Source organism: Xyrauchen texanus, chromosome 14, assembly GCF_025860055.1.
Source record: "Xyrauchen texanus isolate HMW12.3.18 chromosome 14, RBS_HiC_50CHRs, whole genome shotgun sequence".
NCBI classification, from domain to species: domain Eukaryota; kingdom Metazoa; phylum Chordata; class Actinopteri; order Cypriniformes; family Catostomidae; genus Xyrauchen; species Xyrauchen texanus.
Genome location: NC_068289.1, coordinates 15053737 through 15070512, shown reverse-complemented (window position 1 = coordinate 15070512; position 16776 = coordinate 15053737). Strand labels below are relative to the sequence as shown.

Below are 16776 nucleotides of genomic sequence, written 5' to 3'. Positions count from 1 at the left end.
GAGGAAAATAAGTATTTGAACACCCTGCTATTTTGCAAGTTCTCCCACTTCGAAATCATGGAGGGGTCTGAAATTGTCATCGTAGGTGCATGTCCACTGTGAGAGACATAATCTAAAAAAAAAATCCAGAAATCACAATGTATGATTTTTTAACTATTTATTTGTATGATACAGCTGCAAATAAGTATTTGAACACCTGAGAAAATCAATGTTAATATTTGGTACAGTAGCCTTTGTTTGCAATTACAGAGGTCAAACGTTTCCTGTAGTTTTTCACCAGGTTTGCACACACTGCAGGAGGGATTTTGGCCCACTCCTCCACACAGATCTTCTCTAGATCAGTAAGGTTTCTGGGCTGTCACTGAGAAACACGGAGTTTGAGCTCCCTCCAAAGATTCTCTATTGGGTTTAGGTCTGGAGACTGGCTAGGCCACGCCAGGACCTTGATATGCTTCTTACAGAGCCACTCCTTGGTTATCCTGGCTGTGTGCTTCGGGTCATTGTCATGTTGGAAGACCCAGCCTCGACCCATCTTCAATGCTCTAACTGAGGGAAGGAGGTTGTTCCCCAAAATCTCGCAATACATGGCCCCGGTCATCCTCTCCTTAATACAGTGCAGTCGCCCTGTCCCATGTGCAGAAAAACACCCCCAAAGCATGATGCTACCACCCCCATGCTTCACAGTAGGGATGGTGTTCTTGGGATGTACTCATCATTCTTCTTCCTCCAAACACGTTTAGTGGAATTATGACCAAAAAGTTCTATTTTGGTCTCATCTGACCACATGACTTTCTCCCATGACTCCTCTGGATCATCCAAATGGTCATTGGCAAACTTAAGACGGCCTTGACATGTGCTGGTTTAAGCAGGGGAACCTTCCGTGCCATGCATGATTTCAAACCATGACGTCTTAGTGTATTACCAACAGTAACCTTGGAAACGGTGGTCCCAGCTCTTTTCAGGTCATTGACCAGCTCCTCCCGTGTAGTTCTGGGCTGATTTCTCACCTTTCTTAGGATCATTGAGACCCCACGAGGTGAGATCTTGCATGGAGCCCCAGTCCGAGGGAGATTGACAGTCATGTTTAGCTTCTTCCATTTTCTAATGATTGCTCCAACAGTGGACCTTTTTTCACCAAGCTGCTTGGCAATTTCCCGTAGCCCTTTCCAGCCTTGTGGAGGTGTACAATTTTGTCTCTAGTGTCTTTGGACAGCTCTTTGGTCTTGGCCATGTTAGTAGTTGGATTCTTACTGATAGTATGGGGTGGACAGGTGTCTTTATGCAGCTAATGACCTCAAACAGGTGCATCTAATTTAGGATAATAAATGGAGTGGAGGTGGACATTTTAAAGGCAGACTAACAGGTCTTTGAGGGTCAGAATTCTAGCTGATAGACAGGTGTTCAAATACTTATTTGCAGCTGTATCATACAAATAAATTGTTAAAAAAATCATACATTGTGATTTCTGGATTTTTTTTTTTTAGATTATGTCTCTCACAGTGGACATGCACCTACGATGACAATTTCAGACCCCTCCATGATTTCCAAGTGGGAGAACTTGCAAAATAGCAGGGTGTTCAAATACTTATTTTCCTCACTGTATATATATATATTTTTAGGATCTATATTTAACATCTTCTAGAATCTAACATGGAAACGTATCTAAAAAATAAAAACAGGCAGTGATTTGGCAAGCACAAGGTCTGGTGATTGATTTTCTTACTTAAAAACACAACCCCCAGGGTAAACCAAGGCTCTGCCATCTCAGTGCTGTGCAATAGTTAAAGTTCATTTGTCTAGGTCTGAAAATGAAGTGTAAAATCACATTACACAAACTTCCAAGCCCACTGATCCTCTGATAGCCATTAGGGATGAGCACAAATGATGTTTTACGCCACGATTGTGAAATCTTGCAGATCTGACTCTATAAATGTGCTTAGTGATGCCACAGTCAAGAGAAGGGGAACACATTTGAGTTTTACTTTGCCTGTAAGTGAACACATTTTGTTCTAGCTCTGTGTTGCTTAAACTTTTATCTGTTTCTTGAAAGCTCTAGTATCAGTGGAATACACATGGAGGTCTGGATTGTTTCTGATAAATCATACATGTCTAAATTCTACAATTTATATGACAATATCATATTTACAGGGTCCCCACACCTTTGGACCAATGCATTTCCATGATTTTTCCATTTGTTTGTGATTAATGGATAAGGATTTTCAAAAATAATTTGATAAAGATTGCATTCATTAAGTGGAATTTATAGGCAACAACATTAGGAGAGATTGGGGCTAGCTGTCACACGGGGAACTTGTCACAAGGCCCATATTTAAATAACTACAAGGGTTTCAGTCTAAAGTCTAATTAAAATGATGTTAAAACATGTTTGTTTTAAATATCTAGCTCAAAACCCTCATAAATTAATATACAATTTGTGAATTATATTCTCCAAACTAAAATTCTGATACCGTTATTTTTCTGTAATAGCTGTTGGGTAACAAATGAACAATGAAACCACACTGGCATGCAAAGTTTCAACTATATCTATATATAACTATATATGAATGTAGATTTTAGGGTAATAAATGTCAAATAATTTGTCAATGAATAGTTAAAAGTCAACTAATTGTTATATACTATTTCTGCTGGCCACAGTATTTTTATATATTATTGTTTGTTAAATGAGCTGCTTTTGTGGCAACAATATTGAAAACATTCAATAGCTTTTTGTAGTCAAGAGTTTTAAAGTATATGTCGAAAATAAAACTTTCATGGCAGAGTGAAGTGAAAGTGTGCATTGGGTGGGAGTGTTTGCCCTCTCTGTGGGTGTATGCACACAAACTGTGCGTGTATTGTATGTTAATAAAGTTGCCAAAGCATAATTTGCTATTTTCCTGAGAAACAGGTAATTGAGCTAAGACGTTTCAAAAGCATGTATTATCTCAGGGCAAAGTCAAAATTCAATTCCTGCATTTGTAATTTGGAGATTTTATCAGCAGGTGTTAATAAAGCTATCTATAATTTAACGGAGCCTATGTCCATATCTTGAACAACATTTTCCATGCATACTGTATATATAAGCAGTGTGTCACATTCAACAAGGACACAGTTAATGCACAAAATAATGTAAGTCCATACATTTCTATTCATCTAATTCATTGCATACAGTCCATTAACACTACCAACTTTGTATGAATGTGCTGACTATATCACTTGTGCTTTAGGGAATGGACTATATAATTGAATGCAGATTTCTGCAATAATTTAAGAAGAACCTTAGAATTCAACTGCACTTGCCCCAGACCATTAACGCTTTGTGCGGGATTTCGCCAAACCCACTTGTGCCTAGACACAAAAATACCAAAACATGACCATGCTCACTGACTTTGTGCTTGTGAGTTATGGCATAGCATTGCACTTAGCACTGGCCCTAAAATAGGGCCTGGATTCTCAAAAATAAACCTACCTGAGCAACATTCACTGATGTAAATAGTGACATCTAGCCCCGTTTTCCCACTTTTTTCTTCTTTTTTCTTAGAGATGAGCAAATCTAGAGTACTTTACACTATAGAAATGTAAATTACTTGCCCATGCCTTTTTATGATTTTATTAATTTCCATGCCATTTTTCCATACCTGGAATTCACAATTTTTCCAGGTCCATAATGGGAACCCTGTAACTTTGATTATGGATAAAAAGATCACATCTATTTAAATCTGCAAACAGCGACACTTTATTATTATTATTATTGTTTTTGTAATTTATTTTTTGAAACGTGTTTTTATTCACTAAAATACTTTTCACAGAGGTGGTATCCCAACAGCTTGTCACTTCTCTTCCACAACAGCGATGCCTTACCTCTTGGCGACTGTGAACTGAAATGGAATCCTTTCATAGACTTGACTTATAGCAATTAATCAATATAGTCAATGTATTTCTGGGGTTAAATGAATGGTTCACCTAAGAATGAAAATGCTGTAATTATTTACTCTCCTTATGTCATTCTAATCCCACATTACTTTCTTTCTTCAGTAGAAAACAAACAGTGAATTTTTAAAGAATATCCTGGTCTCTCATTTTCATATTATAAAAGAGAAAGGGGACTTGGTCCCTTTGATTTTAAAGGTTATGAAATCTGGAAGAAGAAAAGTCATACAAGTTTGGAACGACATGAGGGTGAGAAATTATTATTTGCTTTTGGGTGAACTGTTTCTTTAAGTTTGTCCTCACATCATTGCTCACGTTATAGCCATGGAGAAAGAAAGATGGCTGTAGGAAACATTGCAGCTACATTCTATCACCAGTGTGAGATTTCAATATTTCAAGGTTCATTGATTATTCTGTTTGCACTGACAGGAATTCTGCATACTGGTGAGGTGGGGCATATATGCATATAGAAATGCAGTATTGTGCATTACAGAGAAAATAGCTATATTTGTACAGGCATATTACAGGTTAACATCCGCCTCCTCATTCCTTCCTCATAGAGACCTAATTCAAATTGGATGAGTTATTAACAAATAATTCAGGCAAATCACTGATGAGAATCTCTATAATCCTGCCAGCATTGGTTGCCATGGCAGCAATGGAGGCTTTTTCTAGGGGGCAATATCAAGGAGAATTCTGCTGCATGAATGAGCACAGGCTACGATTCAGGGATATTTGGTTTGTGAGGGTCCACAACTTTTCACAATGAAAAGCCACAAGATACACTGCAATATAAACAGCTGCCATGTCAGTGTACCATGTAGAGCAGGGGTCTCAAACTTAGATTACTTAGGGGCCACTAGCTAGGTGGTGAACAGTTACAACAAACCGGAATTGTTTTTACAACCATGAATTTTAACTATAGAGTTATTTGCGCAGTTATACCATAATGGTATAACTTAGCGCACATGTGTAACCAAAAATGTTGGACGGATAGAAGTAGGCAAGCTTGTTAGTTAATTCACCAAGGCTATAATTACGCATTTGCATTTGTGTTTTTATAGTGTTATATAAAGTGGTCCTAAAAAGTATTTTGACACTTAAGCAACGCTTCAAATGTATAGTTATTTTTGCCTTATATAACAAAATGTCAAACAAATGGCATTTATTTGAAGAAATACACTGCCAAGCAAAGGCAAAACACAATTAAAGGAATAGTTCACACAAAAATTAATATTCTCTCATCATTTACTCACCCTCATGCAATCCCAGATGTGTATGACTTTCTTTCTTCTGATGAACACTGTTCATGTAGTGAACCATTCACCATTCACCATTCTTTACAATGCAAGTGAATGGTGACCAAAACTTTGAAGCTCAAAAAGCAAATAAAGAAAGCATTAATGTAATTCATTAGACTCCAGTGGCTTAATCCATGTCTTCAGACGTGATATGATATATGTGATGTATGACTTTAATATTGATCTATTACTCACCTACACCTATAACATAACTTCTGAAGATATATATTAAACCCCTGGAGTCATATAGATTGCTTTTATGCTGCCTTTATGTGCTTTATGAAGATTCAAAGCCATTATTCACTTGCATTGTATAAACCTACAGAGCTGAGATATTCTCCTAAAAATCTTCATTTTACTTCTGAAGAAGAAAGAAAGTCATACACATCTGGGATGGCATGAGGGTAAATGATGAACTTTCATTTTTGGTTAACTATCCCTTTAAATTGAGTCCATGGTAAAAGATGACCAAAATCACTATGATCTGTAGTCATACAGATGTGACAAACAGGTTTGACACAATTATGCTCAGATTCAGAAAAAAATAGTGTGTAATTTACTGTTCCAACAAAATCTGTTTCAGTGTTGGCCTAGTTACTGCGCTTTGCCATGGTATAACAGTACATTACAGCTCAAACACACCTTCTAAGTAAACACATTTATCAAACAGCAGTTTGTAAGATTCCAAATGATAAAACAATACATATATTGTTCAAAATAAAATAAAATAAAAAAAACACTGATTTGAAAAGATTGTTGTTGTCAAACTTACTGTAGTGCCACATTTCCATTGTTAAAGGAATAGTTCACCCAAACATTAAAGTTGTCTCATAATTTACTCACCCTCATGCCATCCCAGATGTATATGTCTTTCTTTCTTCTGATGAACACTGTTCATGTTGGTCTTTACAATGCAAGTGAATGGTGACCAAAACTTTGAAGCTCAAAAAGCAAATAAAGAAAGCATTAACGTAATCATTAGACTCCAGTGGCTTAATCCATGTCTTCAGACGTGATATGATATATGTGGGTGAGAATTTTTTTTACAATCAATTCTCCTCCATGCTATATGCACAAATAATTTGAATCACCAAAAACATATATACAAGAATATGGAAGTGAAATTGGGGAGATTTATAGTAAAAAAGGACTTAAATATTGAACTTTTTCTCACCCACACCTATCAGATCACTTCTGAAGATATAGATTAAACCACTGGAGTCTTATGGATTACTTATATACTGCATTTATGTGATTTTGGAGTTTCAAAATGTTGGTACCCATTCACTTGCATTGTATGGACCTACAGAGCTGAAATATTCTTCTAAAAATTTTCATTTGAGTTTTTGGGTTCTTTGGTTTTTCTGGAGAAGAAAGAAAGGCATACGCATCTGAGATGGCATAAGTGTGAGTAAATGATGAGGGAATTTTCATTTTGGGGAATTTTTAATTTTCATTTCATTTTCAACTATCCCTTTAATGTGATGAACTACACTGTGGTTAATGACTTCATCAAGGTGTTGTTTCAAGAGTGATTTGCTCCTATAGTAGACAAATTCTTTTCATAATTAACTGTGATTTTATTTTTTATTTTTTTACTGCACTAAAATAACATGTTTCATTCAAAATCCTAATGTGTTGTGTCTAATGCAAGGACTTTTTAATGTACGACTTAAGTTTCCAAAAGTGTCAAAATAATGTTTGGGGTCACTGTATATATTAGAATACTGTTCAACAGCCAATAAATAACATTACAGGATAACATCAAGGCCAAACTGAAATGCAGAATGTTAGAATTGATTTGTGGGCCAGATTTGTATGAAGCTATTGTGCTGAATTTGCCCATGGGATCATAGTTTGAGACCTCTGATGAAGAGTCGGCATGATAAGAGGGGAGGAGAAATACCAACCTCGCACTGCTTTCGCCAAATGTCTATGTTCTTGCGCTGTGCTTTTGAGAAATGGTCCCATGCCTTTTGCCTGGTGGCAGCGGTGAACACAGCCGTAATCTGCTCAACTTTGGTGGGTAAGGAAGTCAGACAAGACAAGCCATTTATGTAGAGCTCCGCATCTGCGCCAGCTAGAGTCAGACGCATCAGGAACCTCACAACACTTCACTGAGAGGCTCCTGATAGTGTCTGGTGTACTTACATCTCATAAGCTGCTCATGCAATTCCTTACGACTGAGGAAGGCAACAGTCTACAGATGTGGATTTGCTTGATAATTACTAACAAATAGAGCATTTGATTTCAAACGCTGATTGTGGGTTTAGCTCAAAATGTATAAGTGTGCATTTTTTATTTTTGCATTAGATTGTAAGTAGTGATGGGTGATATATAGAATATTTATTACATGTGTGTATATATATATATATATATATATATATATATATATATATATATATATATGACATTTTTCAAAAGGTTGAAAAATAGAGCTATATTTTCATCTATACTTATATCGACCAGCACTAATCCATTTGTAAACTGTTGCCTGCTAGTTATTAACTGACCAAAGATGTCTTTTGTTTAGTAAAGAATCATACTACTATATTTTTTACTACAACTATGATAACTGTAGAAAAATTGTTTCTCATAGTATTTCATGCACATACTATATGCTGAAGTAAGCAATCATTAATTATTAATTTGTTTAACTTTGTTTAAAATAAAGTTGACAATTACAAATCAGATCACATTCTTTATCCAAGCAAACAGCATTTTTTGGCACTCTTGTGAAATAATTTCTTCTTGCCTTTCCTGGCAATGAAAACATGAGGGAATCTGATGTTGGCCTACCTTTAAGTTAAGTTGAACACCTCCACATCTGTTATAAGGTCAGAGTGCTTCCACTGAGACTGTACTTACCCAGGGCCCTTCTATGGGCTATGACTACAGTCACACTGACTTAGGCAGCTAGGTCTGAATACTGTTCAAGCACACATTTTATTTCCTAGTGTGCATTTATATATTGTCTTTTTTTGCATTTGATATTCATTATTTAGAGGACAAATGAAGAGCTTGTGAACAATACATGTAAAGGAAACAGTAGCTCATGATCCAAAACCTAGTGAGCTGCATTGTATTCTAGCAACATAGCATGCAACCTCATAAGTGACTGATTGGTAACACTCTACATAGACAACAACACTGTGCATAATACAAATGGTGCCCCTCAAGAGAATGAACTATAATTCATTATTAACTATATTGGTAACACTTTAATTTACAGTAATGTTCAACATTGACTTACTATATAATTACAACAACTATAGTAATTACTTGGTACTAACCCTAAACCTAACCCTAATCTTAACCTTAACCCACATTAAGTACATGTAGTTACCTAATATTACTCAGTACTTTCTTGGGTAAGTACACTGTAAGTATACTGAAAGTGCACGTACTTTAAAATAAAGTGCAACCACTATATTTATAATTGACATTTTTCATGGTTTGTCCACAAACTTGGATGGATTTTTTTTTCACTCATCACAATGTATTAGTGAAGGATTCATGAAATGCTGCTTTAGAATTCCATCAAAAGAATGCGTCAATCCACTAGGCGTCTGCGCACAGTACGTGAGACGCAAAATGTCATCATCAGCATAGTGCTGAAGCACTGGAGCGTGCGGAACGAATTTCCTAATCATGCATACGTTCAACGCATGCGCCTGGAATTATTTGCACTAATTTTGTCTCCACAAGTTGGCAACACTCACATTTGAGCCGTTACTGTAACAGAAAAATGCTAGAAGATGATATAATCGCCGCTAAACAACATATGACGGTGGAAACAACAGCAGTGGGTGTGAGGAGGCATTTGTAAAACTCCAGTCTGAAGGAATATAAAGACATCTTTATGGGTCGAAACTCTTGAAGATAAATAGTTAATTCTCTCATAGCAGTTGTAACACACATGCGCCACCCGCCTGCGTATGCACGCACAGTGAAGTATACTTTGAAAGGCTAGTGTTCAACTGTACACAGACACTAAGCATTCACGTCAAAACCAATGTATAATTTGGCTTTAGAAGGCAGCATAATTATCTTATATCATAATTACCTTTTGGAACAGCCTTTGTGTCTGAAGTGTGGCTTTGATGCCCTAAAATGGCAGCTCACTAGATTTTGAAACAGAGCATGTGTCTTCCTGTTAAATTAGGGGAAGTGCAGCATAACAATTGTCACTTTTGGACAATTGGACATTTACAAATCACTCCTACTGGCAGTACAGTCATATCAAGATGAAAATCTTTACCAAGGATGTGCTGTTGTCATGGCAACACTAGATGAAAATCTCATAATAACCAGTGGGAATAAAAACAGTGAAGGCAGGAGGAATCTTACATTGTGTGAGGATAGCGAGCAGAGAGTTTTTAAAGTGTTCTTTGGCCAGCTCCATCTCCTCCTCGTGCTGGGCTTTCTCGTTCATGAGGCGTCGCACGTGGCTGTTGGCCGACTGGATCATGGAGTAGAAATGATTGCCTGTCCGGCGGTTTACCTCACCCCTGTCAATCCACGTAAAGAGCACTGTTGTTGCTTCACTGAACTTGTTGTCATCTGCAAGAATGAATAAGGAAAACTGTCATTTTCACTTTTATAGAGTTATTGTACATTTGCTATGTTGGCTTAACAAAGCCAATACACTGTTATTGTACAAAGTTTGGTTAAGGTTTGTAAAATTTGTAAATTTGATCCTGCCCTGTATTATTCATGCCCCTGTGAATGCTGGGAAGAGGGTGAATGGGACTGAACCACATTAATCTGCTATACTTGCTGGTTTGACTTAAAAAATCAGAGTATCCACTTTATTTTGCAATGCTAAAGCAAGCAAGCCGTAGTACATACTGTGAGTTCCTTTTTTCTCAACGTTTTAAGTTACTAGAACTTTAGAATTTTAAGTTCGACCTAGAACATCTGGAACTACGAAGCTTTCAAAATTCAAATCTCTCTTCAAAGCGCCCAAGGATTCCAACAACATCAGGTCTACATACACTTCACACCTCAAAATCTCTTCAAACTGCCAAAGTTAGCCAAAGTCTCATAACGTTCAAACTTCAAATCTCTTTTCAAACTGCTCAAGTATTCAAACCCCACATGGCTTATTCTGTAACCTTCAGACTTCAAGGCTTTTTCAAACTTTTAAGGCCAGGCTTAGTCAAGCCAACATTGAAAGTTTGTCTTGACAAACCACCCATCTCTAGTTACTAAATGTCATTTTAAGAGCAGTTTTTTAGCTTTTAAAATTACATTTAATATCAAGAAACGTTTATTAATTCAATCATTATTATTATTATTTTTTTAGCTTTGCCCTTTTTTCAAAGGGCAGTATAATGTAATGACAAGGAGAGTGGGATTTGGAAATGTCAGGAGTTGGACTTAAGTCCATATTTTAACCCTTAAACGCATAACTCAAGTCTTTAGTGACCCGGGTGGATTCCACCCACTGTACCTCATCCATTTTTTGGAGTTATTCCCACACCTCTTTAGTATTCCTCAACATTTCTCTTCTGAATAATGTAACAAAAAGAAAATGGCAAAAAAAAGTTACTATAACTGCTTAATTACCAAAAGTGAATAAGGACATTAAAGACACTAGATATGTAACAGTGTCATTTTTTTCCTTCTTTTTTTGCACTTCCATAAATCAAATGTTTATGATTATTTCCTATCGATATACTGTACGTTTACTCTCACAGGATTTCTATTTGTTTGTTTATTACAAGACAAATGAGTACTATATTCATACAGATTACTACTATATCACATTGATTTTCTGTGTGACAATGAATTATCCGTATGCGTGTACACATACATATTATACATGCTATTTTTACTGAAAGTGGCGCTAATGTGCCAGTGACTGACTTGATTTACATTTGACATTGTTATTTGACGAGGCACCAACATCTAGCTTCAAGTACAACACATGAAGAGTATGATATGACTATTGTCATTTGGGTGTACTACTGAAATTATGTATGTTGTGCATCTATTTAGTATTTTACTATTCAATAAGTGTCTGAGAAAATACATATGTGTAGCTTATGTGTAGATTATGTGTTGTGTAGCCCAATATGTGTTTGTCAGCCAGTTGCGTCTCATGAAATTTTGTGTGAGAGAGTAATGAATCCTGTTCTAGATTTAGCATTATATCATTGATATATGTACAATAAAATATCAAAATATATATTAAGATTTTAAAACTTTTACACTATCAGGGCATTTTGTGATAGATATATGTGCTGGGTCTCCAAGGACCCAAATATTTAAGAGTTTTTGAAATTACCATGCATGGAATGTTTCATCCATACATGTAAATTATTTAATAATTTACTCAACCTCATGTCATTCCAAACCTGTACAACTTTCTTAAGTGGAAAATAAAATGATATATCCAGGTTTGAGTCCATTTACAGCTTAAAAAAGGACAGTAATGTATCATAAAAGCAGTCCATGCAACTTGTGCTTCATATTTCAAGTCTTCTGAAGACATACAATAGGTGAAAATCACCCTGAAAATTAAGCCACTTTTTTAGTGAAAATCTTTAAGACTGTTGTGCTTTCATGAGTGCTTTTAAAGAAGCTTGTTGGCAGTGGCATGTGTGTTCGCTCATGAAATCGCTTTGTTTTTTAGCATTAAACATGTTCTTGCATATGGTATTGAAAAGACAAATAAAAAAGAATATCATACATGAGGGTGAGGCAATTATCCCAGAATTTTCATTTGCTGGTGAACTACTTCCTAAAAGGAAGCACACTAACCGAAAGACGAGGCTGCGACATTACATAATAGCTAATTTCATGTCAAATAAAGTCTCTTTCCCTGCATTGTCTTTTTCTATTTGACAAGAACATTATCTCATCAGAGTGTTCAGTCACGGTTCGAGAATCAGTAACCTACCCTGCATTTTTCCCATCTAAACATGAAGTGTAATTCCAGGCTGAGTGGCTGAGACATGAGACATTCGGTGTGGCCTCTCCCAGGCTTTAGCAATCTGCTCCCTGTGGACGTGTGTGAAATACATTACTGAAATTGAAGAATAATTGAATTGTGCCGCAAATTCAGTGCTGTAGTGCTGGCAGTAATTTTGATCCCTTCCTAAATGAGATCCTGTACAGAGCAACAACATCATTCCCTGTATCTGTGCCCACCAGACTGTTATTTCCTTATATCACCAGAGGAATAAAACCAATTTCAAGCCAATGATATCACAAGAGATGCATCAATGCATAGTGATCTCAGTCGTATTTGTAGGTACAATAATGCAGTGTTTCCCAACCACTGTGCTGCGGCACACTAGTGTGCCGTGAAAGATTGTCAGGTGTGCTGTGGAAAATTATCAAATTCAACAAAATAAATAAATGCATGAAAAGAATGTGAATAATAATTTCAGGGATCCAAACTCCTCACCTTTTGGAGAAATTTGGCGTTTTGAAACCATAATCGGTCACTTTTGTGAGCGAAGAGCAATGATTGATGTGCAAAAGTGAGTGATATTTATAGTGTTAAGGGTCCTTCACATGACTCGTGTCAGCACTGCAGAATACATTGAAGTCTATGAAGTGATGTCACTTTACACCAAAGTGTTTTTCACAAAGAAAGACCAAAACTGTCCAAATATTTTTCATAGCCAAATTTAAAACATTACAAGTAAACACGCTACTTAGAAGCACAGAAAAAATTGACAAGTTCTTGAAAAGGAAAAATATTGACCATGGTTAGCCTGTGTGGGATAGTGGTGTGCCGTAGAATTTTTTAGCTGTAAAAAGGTTGGGAAACACTGCAATAATGTGCACATACAAGGTTGTTTGATTATGACAAAAGTTATTATTGTTTAGTTTATTTGCCTTGACTTTGTAATTTACATTAAAATGCTTATTTTGTTTGGGGCATCTGCACGCCTTATTGTTTGTGTAGGATCTTTGTCCAAAAAAAGCTAAAACTGTTTATAAATTCATTTATTGCTGTTTAATATCATGTGTTTAAGGTCAGCTTTCAATTGGTTCTATTAGCAATAAAATAAAAGTATTTCGAAAAAATTATACACAGAAATTTAACAATGGTGATTTGCTACAGTGCTCAACCTCAGGACTCTCATTTAACAGTACATATGGAGAAACTTCCAGAAAACCCTTTTTAACCACAAATTTGTCTCTACTTTTATCAGCCCCATCTGGATTTCATATGTATGCCAAAATTTAATTTGTGTTAAAGCAGAATTCGTTTCAAATATATGAAAATCAAAATGTCAAATTTGGTATATGCATTAACTGTGTTAAATAAATGTGATGGAGTTTGACATATTTCATCTCATATATTGCAAATATAATAAAATCAACCATGAATTTCATGAATTCAATATCCTATTAACCATAATAGAGGCTGCGTAAATATTTATACATCTCTAAAATTGTACACATGTAAAAGTATTAACTTTTTAGATGCTTTCAGTGTCTATTCACACATACTAGAACCAAACATTACATATGAATAACTTTGAATTTAAATGAGATCACTCTGATCAGTTATACCAAATGTCCACTTCAGGCCCTAAAAATATGTGCTTAACTCAATTCATTTAAACTATTTTAGTTCTTTTATCAGTTAAATAAATATTATTCCTATCTATGATTGGCAAAAGGCCCATGGGACTCTGGGCGTGTGACATGAAGAGTAGGTATGTTATTAAGGTGGCTTTCCAACATCCCAGCTAATTAAGGGAAATTGAATTTTCCTGGCCCTGAGGCAAAAATGCCATCTAACAAGAATAAAAAAAGAATTTCCACAGTCAAATGAGCCTGCACTGCCAATCTCACCTCTAATGAGAGAACCTCCACAAGAAATGCTAATTTGAAATCAGCACAGTCTCCCTCAAGATTCCCAGCATTCCCTCATCTGACCTCTCTTTAACTTGGACACCTGCTGAAATTTATAGTTCTCAAAGACAGGAAAAAGCCTATAAAAACTGTCAGCAGAAATCAAGACTTCAGAAAACAAGACTCTTTCGAGAAAAACAATAACCAGAAGGTTATCTAACGCAGGTTTCGTGTGTAAAAGATGTGTTAAAGAGCCAATGCTGATTCAGAGCGGTTCAGCAGAGTTCTGTGGAGTGATTAATCACTTTGAGTTGCATGGTGATACTCCAGAGAGGTGTCTTTAAACATCTGGTGAGAAATACAATAGAGAATACATCTCTACCACAGTGAAGCATGGAGGAAGAGGTGTAACGGTGTGGGGAGCCTTTTCAGCTGCTGGTACTGGTAAGCTGCTTCACTGTGAAAAGTCAATTAATGTTTTGGAATACAGGAGAATTTTGCAGAAAGTGTTGCTTCCCACAATTGAAAAGTTGTTTTCTAAATAGGAATGATCAGATGTTATTTTTCAACAAGACAATTCTCCAGCCCACAATGCAAAGACATTCAAGATGTGGCTTTAGAACAAGTCCATCACGCTCATATTTTGGCCTGGTCAGAGTCTAGGGCCTCATTTCCCAAAAGCATCGTAAGCCAAAATAGATTGTGGAATCCATCTTATGATTCATTTTAGTTTTGCGGCCCATTTCCCAAAAGCATTGTAACTTAAGTAGTACTTCAAAATGCTTGTAGATGTACGAGTGCTCTAGAGTAATCGTACAGTGCTAAGAGCATCATAATCACATAGACTCATGCAGACACCTGCAGGACAATAACCAAATTACACATCAAACTTTTTAAATACCAATAGCTACACTTTATGCAGAGACTTTAATATCAGGATAGAATATGTTTTATTTATTTTTATTTTAACAGACAAGTCTAAAAATATTATTAATAATAGTAATAATAATACTAATAATAATGGAATGCATAAAATAGATATCCTAAATAAATGGATGAATAGATTAATTATGAAACAAATAAAGTTATTTGTGTGGACTAGTTGGTAACAACAAAGAGGCAGGATTATTGATGCAGACAACTATATAAATGAAAATCGGAGAGAGAAGAAAAAGTAAATAACTGCATGAAAATCATTAGGATATTGGCTTATCCTTGTCTCCTCTTCCTCCCTGGCACCAAAGGTGCTCTCACCAGCACTAAAAGTTGTGTAGCACCGCACATGAAGCATTGCTGTCACTGTTATCACTTTTGGGAGTAAAGATCAGACCTCCACTTTATTGGTGAATTTCCCTAAAGCGCATCTTCTAAACGTCTCCTTATTTTGCGCTGCGTGTTAACACAGTGAACCTCGTAATATTTAACAAATGCTTGTAATTAGCAGGATAATACACAGGGCCTCTACTGTCTTCAAGAGTAATTTATGAAAATTAAATATTACATATGCACACCTGATTATGGAAGCAGATTGTGTAAAAGAAAAAGATAATTCTGCACATAATAATTGTACAACAATATCTAGATATGTAGTTAATTAGGTCGAATATTTAAGAAAAATTTTTCAAACAGAAGTTATTGAGGTAAATTACACTTGATAGTAAAGTTACTCACAAATATAATGAAGTTACAATGCACTATACAGTCAAATTTCAGCTCTGTCACTAGGACAGCGACTATCTTAAGTAGCACTTAAAGTGCATCCTAGTACGTTCATGTTAAGTGCAGTTTTGGGAAACGCACTTAAATAATAATGAACGTTCGTAGAATCGCTCGTAGAAAATACTCTTAACAGCTAAGATAAATAGTTATTGGGGAAAAAAGTCAGATTTGAATTAGAATTTTTTTTTAACTAGTTATCAATATTGAGTCGAACAACACTGACTCTATTAACTGGTCTAAAAAATCTTTTTATTTCTTACCAAAAGTAAGTCATAGGCAAACATGCTCTTCTGCCAATAGAAATACTATTTAAGAAAGGGTGTTCACGTTTGAGTCCAGACTAAAAATAAAACAATACAAATTAAACAAAAATACAGTGAAACACAGAGTGGATTCAAATCACCTTTACACTGTATCTCTATACTGTGTACCCATTTTTGTCCACTCTGTGATAGACCACCTTTTGGAACCAAATTATTAATAAAGTTATTATTAAGAAATGATGATGGAAATGTACACTTGCGTGCAGCATTGCTTTGCGGTCCAGTTAAACTCTTAAGCCATTATTTTGCCATAGCTTTTATTTTGAAGGAATATGAAGGAAGAAATTTGTTTGTAGTTGAATTCACAATGGCCTCTTATTACAGAAAAATGCTCTCATCCACTCTTCTGTCCAAAAACCTGGTGTTATTGGGTTGCTTTAGATTTGGACACTAACTTTTTGCAGCCAAGCATGGAAACATGGAAAATGTGCAATTATTGAATCTAGAGCGATGTAAATTTAACATGCTCAGCTCATTAGCCTCATGCGTGCTTTAAGTCTATGAACAGAGAACAGAGCTGCGCACATACAGTAATTCATATTTAATTTTTCGATTAATCATTAAGCCCTAGTCTACACTAAAAGCGAGTTGTATTTTTAGTTGTAAATTATGTAATACAGTCAACAGGAATGCATGTTTCATTAACAATGAAACATGTATTCCCTCACACTAACCCCAACACT

General features: G+C 35.8%; 1 protein-coding gene across 1 annotated transcript in view; it reads right to left on the bottom strand.

The window, feature by feature from the left end:
• The window catches only part of enox1 (ecto-NOX disulfide-thiol exchanger 1), a 163608-nt gene that overhangs the window by 36856 nt on the left and 109976 nt on the right, over positions 1–16776 (bottom strand). Inside the window, exons 7-8 of the mRNA XM_052142133.1 lie at positions 9579–9791; positions 7139–7245 (exon numbers count right to left, since the gene is read on the bottom strand). Coding sequence (XP_051998093.1) covers positions 7139–7245; positions 9579–9791 — 320 coding nt within the window. The remainder of the gene's footprint in view (positions 1–7138; positions 7246–9578; positions 9792–16776) is intronic.